The following is an 18,599-nucleotide window of genomic DNA, read 5'->3' on the forward strand; positions in this document are numbered from 1 at the left end:
ATTATACAAATAACAAGCATTAGTTTTTAAAAAAAATTAGGGTCATTGGATGTGTCACTTTTAACTATAATTTTGTTTCGTTGGCACACACAAATATTTTTAAATAAAAAAATTATAATTATTATTTTATAGAATGTAAATAAGATGTGAAAAAAATCACATCTGATGGCCCTAATTTGTTTTTAAATGAATGCTTGCTATTTGAATAATAAAAAAATTATAACATTTTTTTTCAAAAAGATTAATAAATTTTAGGAGAGGATAACATTTTTTTAAAAAAAAATTGGGTTAAAACCCCACAAACAAATTATTTTAATAATTATAAAAAAAAGGATTACAATAAAAAATCATTGATTTTGTTTTTAAAATACATGGTCAATAGCATAATTAACAGTTTAGTTAGCATCTATGTGTTGAATAATATTAATATTTTACAGGGTCAATAGAGAAAAAAAGCTTATTTATATTTTGTTATTAAACAAAAAAAAAACAGATGATTGTTATTTTACATGTTGTTAGGACATGATGGTAAATATTTATACAGCTTTTTCCTAAATAAATCTCATTTTGATGATATTTGAAGATTAAGCCTATGATTTATATTTTATTTGTATAATATTAAGTGGTAAAGAAACATATGATAGGTTATGCATAATTGAACACTCTGGCGTAAGTAGCCTTTTCTAATTTAACATAATTTTTATTTTCATGTAATATGATAGTGTGTAATTATGTATGAAAATGATAGATTTAAAAAAAACAAGTAATTATAAAATTTAATTAAAATAAGTTTAGGAAAAAATATCTATCAATTTTTTTAAAAAAATTTTAAGTGAAAAAATGAGCAACATATTAAGTTGAAATATTAACATCACACTATCAAAGAAAAATATCTATCCATTTATATTTTGAAGTCTGATCAAATTAATAAGTCTTTAAAAAAAGCTGTTCAGTCATTGATGCATCTCTGTATTTATTTGTCCATTAAATTTTTTAACAATGCTTGTCAATTTTATAATAATAATAATAATAATGAAAACAATTTTCAACACATAAATTCTCATTAATGAATGCTCATCATGATAATATATTATTGATTCCTTAATGTGAGTTTCAATTAGTGCTTTGAAACCTGAGTTTTAATAAGTGTCTCATCAATTTTCATGATCTTGTCCAACTGACATTTATTCTTCTACTCTTTTTTCAAAAAACAGAGTTTGTGGCTCAATATCTATTATTTTTTAATTTATGAATATCAATAAAAAATAATAAAAAAACAAAAAATAAAATGTTTGTATGCATTTTTTATATATTAAAACAAAACAAAATGAATGTGTATGATCATAATACGTAAGATTTTTTTTTTTTTTCTGACAACGACGACAAAATTATATATATCAAAGGCGTGTGTATTAGTCGAAAAATTAATCATCCAATCTATACGTTCTCACCTGATAATATAGAGTTTAGATAGTAAATCTATATCTGCAATCGAAATTTATTATCACTATTGTATCCTAAAACTCAAACTTCAAACTTCATAAATATTTGAGTCTCATTTTTCACAATAAAATTAACATCATTGATTGGGTTATAAGACTTTTATAGTTACATTTGTATATTTGAGTTACTGAAGTTAATATTTTAACTAGTATAAAAATCAAAACATTACTTTTTTTTTATTGAAGGGCAAAATATATAGTTTAGGGATGGATTGTGAACTTTCATATAGTAAAAAAATTAATAGTTATTACATTTTCCAAGGGGGTGAATGAAAAATATCAATTCCAACACATAAATTCACACACTGTCCTTGCAGCCTTTTACCCATCTCGGCAGCACCATCCCTCACTGCATCCCCTACAAACCCCATAACAGCAAACACAACAATACAACAATCTCAACCGTCCAATCTAAACCCTCACGAATCTCAAAGCAAAATCAATCCGCACCCTGTTCTCCATCTCACACCCATGAAATCCCCCGGCAGATCTAACGGCTAACCCCAACGGTCATATTTAATAGTTCTCTTTCTATAAACGGTAACAGATTGTCACGTGTTTCCCACGTTCCACCCCCGGTCCACTTACCTGCTCGACCGGTCACATCCGGTCTCGTGACTCGCGCCACATCGTCCCAAACCATCATCAGTCCACGTGTCCTTTTCCCATTCGCCAACCCCACCACCTCCTTCTCTTTTTATTATCTCTTCTCCCATTCTCATGCCCTCTCACAATAACATCCAATTTTAAAAATAAAATAAAAATTAATTAAAAAAAATTAATTTTTTTTTTGGGAGGATGAGAGTTCGAGCAGCGGATCGGCTCACGGCGGCGGCGGCGGCGGCGGCGGTGGCGGTGGCGGTGGTTTTTGCGGCGAATGTGGCAGCCATGGAGCATGATTACGGCGAGGCGCTGAGGAAGAGTATAATGTTCTTTGAGGGACAGAGGTCAGGGCCGGCTTCCGCCGAGCCAGAGGGTGATGTGGCGCCGTGATTCCGGCCTCCACGACGGCGCCGACGACGGTGTAAGCTTCTTCTTCTTCTCCTTCTTCAAGCCTTTGATGGACTGAGTTCTTTCTTTCTTTCTTTCTTTTTGTTTTCCGTTTTCCGTTTCTGTTTTGAGATTCTGGATTCTTTGTTTCTGTTCTTTTAGCTCTGTTTTCTCTTTTCCTTTTCTGTCATTCTAAATCCGTTTGCTTTATTCTGTTCTTATGTTTCCCGTTTTCATTTTCATCGTTTTCCATTTCACTATCTCCTCATGCTTCTTGATTCCCGCCTTTTTCTTCTTTTTTCCGTTTCTCCACTGTTTCTTATCCGTTTCCACCCGTTTCTTTAAATTATCCAAAAATATCTCATTTTTAAGTTATTATTTTTTTAAAATTAACAAATACTCCCTCCATAGTTTTGTTATCCACAAATAAACTCTGTAGAAGCTTCATATACAAACAACTTTTTACCGATTCCTATTTATTTATTGAGTTTCTATTATACGTAAAAAACAAAATCATTTTATTTTATTATTTATGTTAAAAATATATTTTTAGTTTTATTTTTTACAATATTTTTATAATATTTTCCATACTCAAAAAGAGAAATAAAAAAATATATATATATATATATATAAAAAAAAAATCCATTTCTCACTAAATCGTTTCCCCCAATTCCGAAAAATCAAATCTTTTTTTTCAAAAAAAAAAAAAACCCTAATCGGAAACCATGGATCAGGTGGACTTAACCGGAGGATACTACGACGCCGGCGACAACGTGAAGTTCGGCTTCCCAATGGCCTTCACGGCAACCCTACTCTCATGGAGCATCATCGATTTCGGGAGAAGTATGGGTCCTCACCTCAACGACGCCATCGCAGCCGTCCGATGGGCCACGGATTACCTCCTCAAAGCCACAGCCGTTCCCTCCGTCGTCTACGTCCAGGTCGGCGACGCATTTCGAGATCACTCCTGCTGGGAACGCCCTGAAGACATGGACACACCGCGCACCGTCTACAAGGTCGATCGCGACCATCCGGGGTCCGATGTCGCCGGAGAATCCGCCGCCGCACTCGCCGCCGCTTCCATTGTGTTTAGATCTAGAGATCCCGATTACTCTCGCCGTCTTCTCGATCGCGCTATCACTGTACGAGCTCTTCTCCGTTTCTTTTCTATTGTTTTTTTTTTTTTGAAAACCTCCCTGAAATCTTCCGTATTTACATGGCCATTTTCAAATTCTATTTTTACGTATATAACCTTCTAAATATGTGGAATTTCTTATATACATGAAATGGCCAAAATAACAATAAAATGAATATATATTTTTAAATAGATTATCTTATATTTTTTTAAACAAATAATGAGTTTATTATTAGCTCATAATTAGAGATTATTATCTTATCAAGGTGTTGCCTTTCCTATTTTTTTTTATTTTTTCCTCCCTTTGAGTTTTAATGATTACCTAAACTTAACTTTTGTATGTGAACTAAAGAGGAAAATGTTTTCACTTATTTGAACGGTCGTAGGTATTCGAGTATGCGGACAAGTACAGAGGAGCGTATAGCACGAGTCTCCGGCCAGCGGTGTGTCCCTTCTACTGTGATTTCGACGGCTACCAGGTCATCCATCATACACTAATCACTACTTTTAAAGTCATTATCAACCGTCGGATAAGGGGGGAACATAAACGGTATGGTGTTCCTGCAGGACGAGTTACTATGGGGTGCAGCATGGCTGCACAAGGCTTCACGCCGGCGAGAGTACCGGGAATACATAATGCGGAACCAGGACGTTCTCGGCGCCGGTGACAGCGTTAATGAGTTCGGGTGGGACAACAAACACGCCGGCATCAACGTTCTGATTTCCAAGGTATCATACATTGCTTCCACGGTCCATTGTACTCGGTCAAATCATTTAATGCTAATATTAGTACAACTTAGTAAATATAAAACACTCACACACCTCAGTAAAAATTCTATATATATATATATATATGATCAAAAATGCATTTCAAGCTTAATCATTTTTACCAGCCCCCACCAACCTCTATTATCTGTCTGTCCTACTACTATTATTATTATTATTAAAGTTAAAGTTGTTCAAAAAAAGGAGGAAAAAAAGATGATTGAGAATTGAATTGAATGAAATCCACAGGAAGTGCTCATGGGAAGAGATGATTACTTGCAATCATTCAGACTGAGAGCAGACAACTTCATTTGTTCAGTCTTCCCTGGTGGAGGCCCTTCACACCCTCCCCAAATCCAATACTCTCCAGGTCTACTATATTATTCTTATATATATAAATATATTTATATTTCTCTAATAAGTTCCCCTAACTTTTACTTATATAAAAAAATGAAATAAAAAAACAGGAGGGCTTTTATTCAAGCAAGGAGGAAGCAACATGCAGCACGTGACAGCACTGTCCTTTTTAGTCCTATCCTACGCCAACTATCTAAGCCATGCCAACCACCACGTGACGTGCCAGGGCTACACAGCCACGTCATCGCAGCTAAAGATGCTAGCAAAGAGACAGGTGGATTACATATTAGGGACCAATCCTTTGGGGATGTCCTACATGGTAGGGTATGGTAACAGGTATCCTAAAAGAATTCATCACCGGGCCAGCTCTTTGCCATCGGTGAGGGCTCATCCGGGTCGGATCCGGTGCAAAGAAGGGACACGTTACTATCTTAATCCGGGTCCGAACCCGAATGTTCTGGTTGGGGCTGTTGTGGGTGGGCCTGCTAACCTTAGTGATGCTTTCTCTGACACGCGTCAACAGTTTCAGGTGTCTGAGCCTACCACTTATATCAATGCTCCCCTGTTGGGTTTGCTTGCTTATTTCTATTCTCATCCTAATCTCAACAACTAACTATAATTAGTCACTAGTATTACATTAGAATATGTTTGTTGTATTATTATTATTATTATTATTATTTGATGTTTCCTAAGGAAATCCTTGTATGCCAGCCATTATAATGCAATGTTCTTTTTGTCTCAAGTTCCATTTTATATGCATGCACTTAATTTAAACTATGTGAGCCTAAATGCAACAAAAAACTTTACAAACTTAAGCATGAGTCTGTATTTTAGCTTATTTTCAACCAGGAAAATTCTGAAGCTAATATGCAACATCTTTCTTAAGAGGAAATACAATTGCTTACTCTGTATTTTAGCTATCCAATCAATATGCAGCATCATCTTTCTTAACAGGAAATACAATTGCAACTTAAATGCAGGTAATGTAATTCTCTCTTCATCTTTTCTAACATCTCCTTGTTCACTATACTAACTTAAATTAAGGTAAGGTACTGGACACAGACATTCTTGGAAAAGTTATTCTCTCCTCATCATTTCTGCTTAACAATCTGCAAATCTTATTCCTTGTTCTTGTTTTCAACCAAAGACAAGTTTTTATCTTATGATAGATAAAAAATTTATAAACCGAAAGATAAATTTTATTCTTCCATGAGAGGAAAAATTACTTGGAGGAGAATTGCTAAATTCTATGCAAAGGAAACATTTTGGGGCATAGAATCTACAATACTTCTAACAACACAACCAAGAGAAGTTAATTCACATGCAAATCTTAATTAATCAAAACCAGAAACACTGATAATGAGAACCTCATGAAGTACAATGCATGTTCAGTGAATGGTCAGTCACAGAACAACATAGCAAATGTGAGCTGAAAATTCAGCATCATACGCAGCTCTAAGCATTATTAAGCTTATGCGAAGCGGAAACACTACTAATGATAACTTTCAAGGAGAACAACGAATGTTCAGCACAGAGAAACACAATCAGGCAATAGCAAAGACGATGAAAGTACTACGGTTCAAAAAGCATTATATAACTCAATCAAACAAAAAACAGAGATAATGAGAACATCCATGAAGAACAATATAAATGTCCAACAAAACAGAAACACAATCACAGAACAGCATAGTTGTTCTTGCCATGACCTGTGATAGATGAAAATTCAACATAACAATCATTCCTAAGCATTCTAAAACTCAATCAAACTGATAACACTAATACTAAGAAATTCCAATAAAACAATGAACATACTCTCACAAGCATTAGCACAATCACATATATGACCTTTGATAGATAAAAAATCAGTATAAAATTCAGTTCTAAGCATTCTAAAACTCAATCAAACCAACAACACTTGCAATGAGAACTTCCAAGAAGAGCAACCAACCCATGATCAACAAACAGAAACACAATCCAAGAACAAATTATTAGCACACTTCTTATGCCCTGTGGTAGATGAAAATTCAGCATAACATTCAAGTTCCAAGCATTCTAAAACTCAACATCAAAAGAGCAGCAACAAAGCTAAAGCAAGTTCAAGAAAACAAAGTATGACAATTGAAAATTTTCATGAAAGGAAGCTTGAACCAAGAGAGAAATCACCTCCCCAAGGAATTAGGATTGAGACCAAGAAGCATCTGGTTCCCTCCAGGAAGGTAAGCAACATTGGGGGACTTAGCCAGTGTTCCAGCGATCTCCCTCGCAGCCTCAATGCGCCGAAGCTCCAGTAAACCCATTCCAGTGGCCGCCGTTGCTTCAGAGATGAGCTTGGCAGCCTCGCTCTCACCCTCCGCGCGGATAACCGCAGCCCTGCGCTCCTGCTCGGCCTTGGCCACAAGGAACTTGGACCGCTCCGCCTCCTGCTGAGCTACCTGCTTCTTCTCAACGGCGGAGGAGAACTCAGCGCCGTAGGAGAGATGGGTGATGGCTACATCGTCCAGCACGATGTTAAAGTCGCGAGCACGGCGGATGAGCGCGTCGCGAACGAGAGCGGAGACGTGTGGACGCTCCGTGAGGAGTTGATCAGCATTGAACTGTGCGACAACGGCCTTGAGGACCTCATTGCCGATGGAGGGAAGGACCTTCTCGTCGTACTCCGTCCCCAGAGACTTGAAGATCGTCGGAAGGTAAGGGACGTCAGGGCGTGACAAGAGCCGGAGTGTGAGGTTCACCATCTGGAGATCCTTCGTCCCGGAGTTGGAAGTGAAGGTGTGAGGCCGAGTGCGGATGTCGAAGATGTAGGGTTTCTGGAGCCATGGGATCAAGAAATGGGTACCCTCGCCGACGGTTTGGTCGAGTACGCCGCGGAATCGATCGAAGAGGACGGCACGCTGCCCGCCGTCGACGGTGTAGAGGGAGGAGTTGAGGAGAGTAGCGCCGGCGCCGAGGCCGAAGGCGATGCGCGCCACGTTCGTGAGGAAGGAGACCGCTGCTTGGCTTCCGCCACCGCCCGCTGCCGCCATTTGTGGAGCTCGGAGAGTTGGACACCAGAGGAATGGAAAAACCCTAGCGAGGTTAAAGAAGGCGCTGAGTGGCTTGGAGAGAAAGAAAGAAAGAAAGAAACCCAGACGATCCTAACCGTACACGTGTCTTGAGATCTGGCTTTTGGAAATCTAGATGTACGGGTGAGATATTTTCATGAAATTATACAAATTTTACTATTTTATTTGAAATTTTTATTAAAGTCCAGCACTTTCTTTGTACATATGGAGTATTTTTTTTTTAATATTTTAAAATATTGGATAATAATTAAAACACGAAATAACATTCATAAACCTCAATTTTTTTTAATTTTTTTAAATTAACATTTTATTTTTCCTGCGTTTTTTACTTGTCAATTTTAATTAATTAGTAATTTAAATTTATAAAAATTATATTAATTTTTTAAGATTGTTTTTATTTAAAATATATTTTAAAAAATATAAAGTTGAATATAATATTTTTAAAATATAAAAATACATTATTATAAAAAACTCAAGTTTCTGATTTCAAGGTAGTTATTTTTTCAATGAAGTTTTAAGGTTCTGTTTCTAGGTTCTGATTTATGTTTGATTCTAAATAATTTAGTTTTGATTAATTAAAAAATATAAAAATTTATATTATATATTTTTTATTAAAAAAATAAAAATAGAACTTGAACTGACGGTTTAGTTCCAGTTAGGTTCGGGTTTCAGTTTTTAATTCATAAAAATCTTAATCATAACTTTAAAGTTTCGGTTTAAAACTGAAACCCTTTTTACCGTTCTGGTTCAGTTCCAATAGTACCATTTTCGGTTTAATTCTACGAATTGAACCGAACCATGGTAAGTCTAGCTGAAGGAGAGTAGTTATTTTTCATTTGAAATTAAAATTTACATTCAATAGAAAAAAAAACTTGATTTATTAATATTAGTAAAATTCAAAAATTGATAATTAAACATTATTACTAGTTTGTTGATACGGTTAAACCTGAAATTAATTACCATGTTAAACAATAAACATAACAAAATTTCTTTCTCGTCCCTGTCGGGAAGTGACTGTAAAATTTTGTAAATTTATATAAATATTCAAATAAACGAGGGACAAGAAAACAAAAAAAAAATTTAAAAATTTAAAAAAATTTTGAATAAAGACAAAAAGTGGACATGAATGGAAAAAATGCCGGTCCTTGTCTGGTGTCCACCCACTCAAAATTGCGAAAACTCGGAGCTCTGCGGTCAAAACCAAATCCAACTTCGTTTCTAGGGTTTCTCTCTTCGCCATCAAAACCCTAGACTTCTCCAACCTCTCTCCCTCTCCATCGATGATCCGCCGGAGTTGGAGATGAGAGACAACATGGATACGGCGTCGGAGGAGCTCGAGCGGCGAAGCAAGTACCTCAGCTCGCTGATCCAGAAGACTAAGATCAAGTCTGATGGTGTTGAGGAGGAGAAGAGAGAGAAGGATGGGAAGGATAACCACCAGCCGGAACAGCAGCAGCAGCAGCAGCAGCAGAAGCAGCCCGTACGGGTCAGAGCCGCCGATATGGCCCCGGCTTTGCAGCGCCGCGCCTTCCGGTGCGCACGGGAAGTCCTTGCCTCCATGCCCAAGCTTGATAGCAAGCGCCTTGCCCTTGCCCTCAAGAAAGTATACCCTCTTTCTCTCTTTCTATCTCTCTGTGTTTTGTGTTTTTCTTAAGCTTTTTAAAAAATTGTTTCTTGTGTTGCAGATTTAGATTCATGGAGATTCAGCTTTAATTGTTAGCTTTTGTGGAAAAAAAATTTTAAAAAAATTTATGATTTAGGACTAGTAATATTTAGATTTATAAGAGTGCAATATAAGTCTCTTGGATTGATTACTATCAAATCTATGTTGAAATTTTTGTATCCATTCTTGCTTCTTTGTGCCATTTTATAGAAGCACTTCATTTATGCCTGCCATGAGGATTGTTGCTTCATATGTGGTTCTAAGAGAAAATTTTGATTCTTGTTTAAAGTTTTAAAGTAAAATATAGGGCTTATACTTTTGAATTCATGGAGTGGGTGGTGCATTATTGTTTAGAGTGCTTGATGAATCTCAATACTGAATTGCTGATTGAATTTCTTTGAGAGATTTTTGCTTTTCTGACTTTTCTCCTTGTTTGAAGGCTTGGTTGCTTTTCTAAAAGCTAATCCCAGTTTAATCTGAAACATAGGAATAGTAGTTTGGAATTCATTGAACCTGTGTGTCACTATTTTTTAAAATGCTTGATGAATCCCTATAATGCATTCCTGCTTTAGTTTCTCGTGTCTTTGTTTGCTACATTTGTATGTTTAGAACATTTGTGAAGTTTGATTTACGTACATAGCTTCAGAGTTTTCAAAAGCCAGTGTGTTGATTTTTTTAATGGAATGAGCAGACGTCTATATTCTTGAGACTAAAAATTCAAACATGATAGAGCTTTGCTTGAAATATTGTTCCACCAATTATTGTGTATCCTTTGGTCCGTTTCCTAAGCAAAATTTTCTCGGTTTTCAGCTTAGGTTTTGCATTTTGATCTACCCTTAGGTTTGTATTGACAATGCTGCACTTCTGTCCTCCCAAACACAAGGGGCTTATATACGATTCAAGCTAACAGACATGATAAAAGATAGAACTTCCTAACACATTACCTTGAAGCACAAGCTATTAATGTAATATCATGACACCATAGTCATTGGTTTAACAGTTCAGACACTTGGCTGATCAAATGATTTTTGTTATGCTTTTGTAATGTTCTCTGTTCTGGTTGAATGTGTTTCATATCCATGAAATTTTTGGTTCGCCATTTATGCTCTTGCATTATTATGTGATGCAAACCCAATTTTGTAGAGGATGCTTGTGGTCCATTATGTGATTTTAGAATCTTCTGCTAGCTACTTCCGTTTATAAAGGAAACTTGATTACAGTGATACATCCAATGTAGATAACTGACTTTTTAAATTGGAGTTTTGTCCTCAATGCCACAGAGTTCATCATATTTCTCTTCTTTGGCTTGCGTTTTTTTTAATCCTTTATTACAATTATTATTTTTTTTTCAAACTTTCTGTTTGTTGTATCATTTTTGTAATTTATCTTTTCATTTACTTGAACGTGGGTACTTTTTACCCGTCCAAGTAATCCTTTAAAGCCTCATCTTACCATGGTTTGTGATGCCTTCTTTTTAGCTTCAAATCTAATAAATTTTTAAGATTTGTAGGTGTGCTACCAGTGAAGCAACAACACTCCAAGACCATGCCATAAACCTATAGCTTTTTCTTAGCCTCCATCCCAAATTTTAAATTAGAAATTAAAGTTGGATGCTTTGACTCCACATGAACTGGCTCTTAAACTATCGCCATCACACCTTCTCTGTGTTCTACTTTGTTATTTCTGACTTTGACATTAACAATGGCAATTTTTTTCTGGTTGTAGGAATTTGATACATCATACGGTCCAGCGTGGCATTGCATCGTCGGGACAAGCTTTGGCTCCTATGTTACCCATTCATTGGGAGGTTTCTTATACTTCTCCATTGATAAGGTCTATATCCTTCTCTTCAGGACAGCTGTCGAACCATTAGATCATTAATCGACATGAATCAAAAATCATGGTTCAAATCAATCATATATATAAGTGCCCGAATGCCAAACTTGTTGATCAACCTTAGAAATGCAACGCGTGTGTAATCTTCTCTCTTGTAAAAATGCCATGCACACATCGCAAATCGAAATGAAATGTACCTTTTATCTGGTTTTGACATTCAAAAACTCATGTTACAATACAATGTGTTTTGGTTACATTTTTCGGATCTATTGATTTTCTACTTGTGAGCAGGTATCCTTTTGCATCTATGCTTGAAAAATCTATGGATAATACTTACTAATCAGGTGAGGAATGTAACAAAATGCTGAAGATTCAGAAGTTACTAATTCACAAGTCTAGATTCACTTCAGTCCCAAATAAGGGAAGAGTTGAAACTCATCAAAGTAACGAGAGAAAAGTAGAACAAAGCACCACAGCAACCCCCATAAAATTGAAGACAACCACATTGCCTTCATTGTGCTTCTCCTTAAACTTAACCACAATTTCACTTGCCCCTGTCCCTGTAAAAGAACAATAGTTCCGGTAAGTTCAATTATATCATAACATTTTGTTTGTATAACACTTAGCATTACCATTAACAGTCTTGCATCTATTGGGATCAGGAGGTGGCATGCCGCATTTAATCGGAAGTTGATAAGCTTGTGCTTTTGTCATATTGAAGCTCTTAAGAATCGAATCGTTGTTATAAACAGCGCAAACACAGGTCGGATCATCGATGAGGACTTTCTTGAGAGGATCACAACAAGTACGAGGTAATCGTGGTGATTTCAAGAATGGTCGGCATGGTGTTAACCTCTCCAAACACTTCATTATGTCCTTAAGCTCTACACCATGGCTTTTGCATGCAAAGGTTGAGAACAAGACTAGCATTGTGACACCATTCATGAAGAGCTTTGATGATGCCATTAATTCTTATATATGTCTGTGTATCTATGCCTCTTTCTGTGTAAATATGAGTGAAGATGTTAAATAGGTGAAGAGAGGCTCATTGAGGGAGCTTATTGCATCAATCTCTATCCATTTCTCTGTCTCTATTTTGGAGGAAGGAGTTGTGGGATTTATTTGAGGGAAGGGAGGGTTTGTAGTGAAATGGTACAAGGGGGACCATTCATTCTTTATAAATTTTTTTTTTAAACGGTATTTTAAGAGTAACAGCGGATTCAAATGGTTTTTAATGGCCACCGTAGCCTTCAACTTCTCTGTAACACAAAAAAAGTCAAGGCACGCCACTTGAAAATTGAACGTACTTCTCATTTATAGAACCGGATTTTCTAAGAGAGCTTTCTTCTGTATGTGTCTTTAGCACTGATTTACCCATTTAGTCAAATAAATTTATATTAATTCTGTAACATAAAAAAAGTCAAGGTATGGCACTTGAAAATTGAGCGTACTTCTCATTTATAGAACCCGGATTTTTAAGAGAGTTTTCTTCTGTATGTGTCTTTAGTACTGATTTACCCATTTAGTCAAATAAAATTATATTAATTATATATATATATATATATATTGAATTATGGGTTTTAATATTTGTAAGGGATATAAAGTTATATTAATTATAATCATACACATTTATATTGAATTGATATGTAGGGGTTTTGAATTTGCCTGATTATGTTTTTATATAATGGATTTGAGTTTATTATTTTATATTTTTCAATTATTTATTTATAAGAACTCATATTTTAATGTGTTTGTAAGTGGTTTTTAGTCCCATAAACTGAATTTTGACTGTTTGAATTTATTTTTAAAAGAAAATAGTTGAAGGTTATCCTATTTTAATTAAATTAGTTTATATTCATCAGAAAAGAGTTTGGTAAAAATTTAATATTTCTAATTAATAATTAATAAATATTTCCATTAATTCTCAATTATTATATGTGTGTGATATATATCCATAGATTGGCAGTCAAAAATATTGTGCTGACTTGTGGAAGACAAATATAATTCTTGTTGAAATTTTACAATAGACTTAGAAAAAATTGGTCAAGAATTCCCACTGTTTCTTAAGAAGGTTATTAAATATTAATCCAATAATTAAACATTAATTGAAATTTGAAACATTTTGTTTTTTATTAAAGTGAATAAACCACGACTTTATTAGCAAACTGAGGAATAGATCAAATTGAATCTGTATAAACTAACACTAACAACCTCAAGTGGAAGCATGGGTAAAGAAAAGCAAAAGAACAAAAACAAGAAAAGATGAATAAGAAATACATTACCTGAGATGATGCACTTCTGAAATCACAAGCTAAAACAGTAAAAGAAGAGCAAACGCAGAGGAGTTGACGAAGTCTGTCAGAAAGTAACGGAGATCAACTCATGTTGAAGGAAGAGGGGATTACTCTTGAGGTGGTGAAACACATTCAAATGCGTATAAAAATATGATGGATAATTCACATTAATTATTAAACCGTGCAATGCTTAAAAAATTAATCACCAATTAATCTTAATGCAGTTATTTAGACACGCCCAAACATTATTTGAGTGCTTTCACTTTCAAAGCATGAAGAGAATTTTCAGTGGAATTGTAAATGAAATGCAAACTAGTCCTGCTACTTCCAAGTTCCACTTTTTGCCAGTCTCTTTAGATTTTTATGTGAGATTTTTATGAGAGTAACAGCATGTGGCTCCAACTTTTTCAATTCTTCAAAAATTCATTTTTACTAAATTTCCAAAATATCCTGATTTTTAAATTTTTACTATTAAAATCAAATTAAAATTACCAAAGTATCTCTACTTTAAACTCTCATTGGCTTGCTCACAAACTGTTTACATTATATATATATATATATATATCAAAGTGTATTAACCATATTTTATTTAAAAAAGCAAGAATAAAAAAATCATATATTATTAAAAAAAACAACAAGAATAAAAAAAGAAAAGTCACAGACAACGGAAGTCCAACAAGAAAAAAAACAAATACAAAGCTAAATAAGTGAAGAGGCCATCACATGGGTAATGCACTTCTAACACCCAAACAACCGAAGAAATAGAAAGAAGATAAAAAGCATAGATGAAGAGTCGAAAGTCACGAGAAGGTAATAAAGGTTCTATTCAATTGTCAGGGAAAATGATGGGGGTGGATTACGCCCCATACGATTGATCCATGTTGACTTTAATGCCGGTGCACTCTCACATGTAATCGCACCCTAGTCATCCCTGATGCAAAAAATATTTTTAATATATATTTTATTAAATGTTTTCAATACAATACCTAATTAGTAAAAATTCAAAACATAAAAATTAAAAAATTGGGAGGGAGAAAGCTCACCCCTTTTGTTTCTGCCCGTGAACTCGTACTCATAGTTGCCCTATGCTCCGGTCACTGTTGATGTGAAAAATATTTTTAGTATTTTATTAAAATATTAAGAACATGAGATGAGATCGATGAGTAAAAGTTCAAAACATATAGTGAATAAAAATATTTGAGAGATAAGATGATCATAATGAGTTTTTAGTAATTTTTCTCATGTGTGTATATATGAGGACCATTCTTTTCTAGCCGTCCATAAATAAAAAACCTATGAATGTCCATTATCAGCTATTGGATCTCGATCCAACGGTTAACATTAATAAACAGTAGATACTACGAGTAATTACTGTTTGAAACAGTATAATAAACAAAAATAATATTCATTAATGTTGACTGTTGGATCGTGATCAAAAGGTTGATAATTAGATGTCCATAAAATTCAATATATATATATATATATATTATGATTTAAATTATCATTATTTGGCAATTTGATCCTTAAGATATGAAAGTACTGATTGAAAAATCTCACTCATTTTTTTGGACTATGTAAATCATTTCAATATCACACAGTTGATATAGGAAAAACATGTACATGTGGCACATTTTTTTAATGGGACTACATAGAACTAAAATATCAAAACAAACCTTTTGCATACTTTTAAACACTATATATATCAATATGTGTTTGTGTGCGCTCTCATGTGTATAAATTAAGGTTGGCATGGTCCTTGTGGTATGCACACTTAGCAGGAAAATGGGGAGGAAGCCATGCTGTGACAAAGTGGGGATAAAGAAAGGCCCATGGACAGCAGAAGAAGACAAGAAGCTCATGAACTTCATCTTCACCAATGGCCATTGCTCTTGGAGATCTCTTCCCAAGCTTGCAGGTTTTACATCTAGATATATATATATATATATATATTAATATATGAAGTACTTCATGAGGTTATATATATATGATATAGATAAAATATTATTGTGCATGTGATGAAGGATTGCTGAGATGTGGGAAGAGTTGCAGACTGAGATGGATAAACTATTTAAGGCCTGATGTAAAGAGAGGAGTCCTCTCAGACTCTGAAGAGAAGTTGGTTATTGATCTTCATGCTCAACTTGGCAACAGGTTCAACATCATATACATATACATACATACATATATATATATATAGTTTATAATTAAAGTTTAAAATAAGATTATGATAATTTTTTCTCAGGTGGTCTAAGATTGCATCACATCTTCCTGGAAGGACTGATAATGAGATAAAGAATCATTGGAACACTCATATCAAGAAGAAGCTTGAGAAGATGGGGATTGATCCTCAAACTCATAAGCCTATAATTAGTGATTCTGCTATTGAGAAGATTAATGAAGATCATGATGACAACTTGAAAGCTTCTATTAATGCTTCTTCTTCTTTTTCTTCTTCTTCTTGTTCTTCAGGGATAATTGATGAAATTAATCTAAGTTGCATGGATTATTTCTGGGAAGAATTGGATGACTTCATTGGATTAGATTTCAGTACTTTTAGTGTTGATGATGAACATGAAGATTATGAGAGATTAAGCTTGGCTCATGAGAGCAATGTTATTGATCATCAACTTTGGAATATCGTTTAGCTTAATTTTCAAGTTTTATTTTTTACTTTTATTTTATTTTATTATGAGAGAAAGAAGATAAGTTTTTACCGTGGTGTTGTGCCTTTAGTTTTATGTAAATTTAGTGAATATTGAAGAGAATAACAAGGGATGTATGTAAATTTATCTTTTTAATTTCTAGTAATATAAAGGGGAGAAACCTATTTAATGAACTTATATTGTCTTATTTTCTTTTAGTCTGAGTATGGAAAAAATATAAAGAATAAAAATATGATCGGTTATATATATATATATATATATATATATATGTAAATTTATCTTTTTAATTTCTAGTATAAAAGTGACAAACCTTTTAACTTGATGTTTTATATATATATATATATGGACGAGCTACAAACCTTTAACTATTGAGTTGGAAAAAATTCAAACTCTTTTGTTGTAAAAGTAATCACCTGTATTAAAATTATTTATTTTTATTTTTTGATAATGTGAATAAACTACCCCACATAAACACCCCAATTCCTCAATCATGCTTGGGAAGGAAGTTGAGTCTAAATTTATCACTGGTTAGTAAAAGAAAATTTTTCAAAATGCCCCATATATGCCATTAATAGTAGAAATAAAATTATAAAAAAAAGTAAAAAAAAATAGATGGGCAAGAGTCATAAAAATCCAGCTTATGAGTGAAACGCACTGTTCATGATCCATTGCATTTAGTTGACAAAATTCAAAGTACAGAGACTAGTAAAAAATGGAGACTAAATTTAAAATAATTTAATTATCACATTTCTTACTAACAGTAATAGTCTTCAATTCGAACACAAATTTCTCACATAAAAATAAATTTAATATATAATTGTGATGAATTTTCAAAGATAAAGAGCAGAGGCAAAAGAACAAAAAGAATTTGATTTGGCCGCTGAAATTCAATACAAACCTTTCATTTTTTTCTCTGCATCTTCATTTATTATATATCAAGTGCCAAAGTCTCTTGGAAATAAAACACATAGCTTTGAAGACCCGCTTCATTCAGGACTATAGCAATTTATCACTTTCATTTTTCTTTCTTATTATTAATTGATTCCATAGTCATAATTTGATCTTGTGTTTTATTTATTTATTTTTTATTCTTGCCATTCCATTCAAGAGTTAAACACACTAAAACTTTGATCCATGACTCCATGGTTGAAAAATAATTATTTTGTTTATTTTAATATTAGATATCGTGCCATATCGGTTAACTTATTAGCAACATATCAATATAAAGTTTAAAGTCATGAATGTTCATTGAAGTAGGGGAGGTTAATGAACATTTATTCTTAGGTTTTTTGCTTGTAAAAATTTTAAAATAGGGTTGTAATTAATTTCTTGTATACCTCTCTTATAAAAAGTTAACTAAAAAAATTTATAAAAAAATACTAAACAATTATTTACCCTATCTCCTCATTCATTTTTTTCATAAAATTCAATCTTTAAGTATAAGAATATATAAGTAATTAAATAAAAATGTTATATATATATATATATATATATGATTTTTATGAAAGTATATTATCATTTACTATTGACTTGTATAAGACAGTGCAAGAAATTTTCTCAAAATAATTTTCTTTCCGTTTCATGTGGATTAACGCTAAAATGACATGTGCATGGCACATGATATCAACTTAAAAGAAAATGACGGATAATGCCCACTTTATCTTAGTCTTTTTCTTATATTGTTATTCCATAGGAAAATGTTATTTTCTTTATTTTATCATTATGTTTGACTAGTAACTTATATATATATATATATATATATATATCAAAACATTGCATTCTGCGTGCTCAAGTGAGTGTTGAAATTCTATAATTTGCTAAAACTAGAAAAGTATGCTGAGTTTGATTAATTCCATTTACATATTTTTTTTTTTAATATAAAACTCTTTGTAGTTTTGGTGTACTCAATTTATTTTATAAAAAATTAAATAATTGAACATGAATTATAGAAGTTTACATCTTTATTAATAAATTATCCTAATATTTTTGCATGAGTCATTATAAGAATAAATATATACATATATTATTCAAGTTGGAAAGCCAAATTTTCAAGATGACGACTTCAAAGAGGAAAATTGAGAAAAGATGATAAACATGTGCAAATGTTTTGTTTTTAATGGCAATGGATGAGCAATGATCCATTTCAATTTAGTGATACATTTGATCTATTGCCAAAGAAAAGTCCTTTTCATTTTATTTATTTTATTTTTTTGAGTTTTATATTAATAAAAAAACATTAAACTAAAATGAGTTTTATTGCCACTTCATCTCAAACACTCTTAATTAAAATTATCAACATGCATGTCACCAATCAATTTTATTGACTGCAATG

At 33.3% G+C, this 18,599-nt stretch overlaps 5 protein-coding genes across 5 annotated transcripts; 3 read left to right on the forward strand and 2 right to left on the reverse strand.

Moving 5' to 3' along the window:
• Positions 1 to 2,271: 2,271 nt before the first annotated feature.
• Positions 2,272 to 5,491, forward strand: LOC120262843 (endoglucanase 17-like). The gene is given in 7 exon segments (XM_039270743.1): positions 2,272 to 2,453; positions 2,455 to 2,526; positions 3,227 to 3,634; positions 4,014 to 4,106; positions 4,195 to 4,356; positions 4,642 to 4,762; positions 4,860 to 5,491. Coding segments are annotated over 7 exon segments (1,512 nt in total). The 5' UTR covers positions 2,272 to 2,300; the 3' UTR covers positions 5,363 to 5,491.
• Positions 5,492 to 6,726: 1,235 nt separating this feature from the next.
• Positions 6,727 to 7,835, reverse strand: LOC120262834 (prohibitin-3, mitochondrial-like). The gene has a single exon (XM_039270733.1). The coding sequence runs from the start codon at positions 7,770 to 7,772 to the stop codon at positions 6,909 to 6,911; it is 864 nt and encodes a 287-aa protein (XP_039126667.1). The 5' UTR covers positions 7,773 to 7,835; the 3' UTR covers positions 6,727 to 6,908.
• Positions 7,836 to 8,959: 1,124 nt separating this feature from the next.
• On the forward strand, positions 8,960 to 11,579 carry LOC120264015 (dynein light chain 1, cytoplasmic). Its single transcript, XM_039272006.1, has 2 exons — positions 8,960 to 9,414; positions 11,200 to 11,579. The coding sequence occupies exons 1-2, from the start codon at positions 9,112 to 9,114 to the stop codon at positions 11,353 to 11,355; spliced, it is 459 nt and encodes a 152-aa protein (XP_039127940.1). The 5' UTR covers positions 8,960 to 9,111; the 3' UTR covers positions 11,356 to 11,579.
• A 71-nt stretch (positions 11,580 to 11,650) lies between these two features.
• On the reverse strand, positions 11,651 to 12,276 carry LOC120263633 (non-specific lipid transfer protein GPI-anchored 8-like). Its single transcript, XM_039271599.1, has 3 exons — positions 11,943 to 12,276; positions 11,782 to 11,870; positions 11,651 to 11,674 (listed from the first exon to the last, which is right to left on the reverse strand). Exons 1-3 carry the CDS (start codon positions 12,274 to 12,276, stop codon positions 11,651 to 11,653), a joined length of 447 nt encoding a protein of 148 aa, XP_039127533.1.
• A 3,110-nt stretch (positions 12,277 to 15,386) lies between these two features.
• LOC120263872 (transcription factor MYB20-like) lies at positions 15,387 to 16,413 on the forward strand. The gene is made up of 3 exons (XM_039271843.1): positions 15,387 to 15,519; positions 15,626 to 15,755; positions 15,847 to 16,413. Exons 1-3 carry the CDS (start codon positions 15,387 to 15,389, stop codon positions 16,247 to 16,249), a joined length of 666 nt encoding a protein of 221 aa, XP_039127777.1. The 3' UTR covers positions 16,250 to 16,413.
• The last annotated feature ends 2,186 nt before the right edge of the window (positions 16,414 to 18,599 follow it).

Source organism: Dioscorea cayenensis, chromosome 6, assembly GCF_009730915.1.
Source record: "Dioscorea cayenensis subsp. rotundata cultivar TDr96_F1 chromosome 6, TDr96_F1_v2_PseudoChromosome.rev07_lg8_w22 25.fasta, whole genome shotgun sequence".
Classification (NCBI taxonomy): domain Eukaryota; kingdom Viridiplantae; phylum Streptophyta; class Magnoliopsida; order Dioscoreales; family Dioscoreaceae; genus Dioscorea; species Dioscorea cayenensis.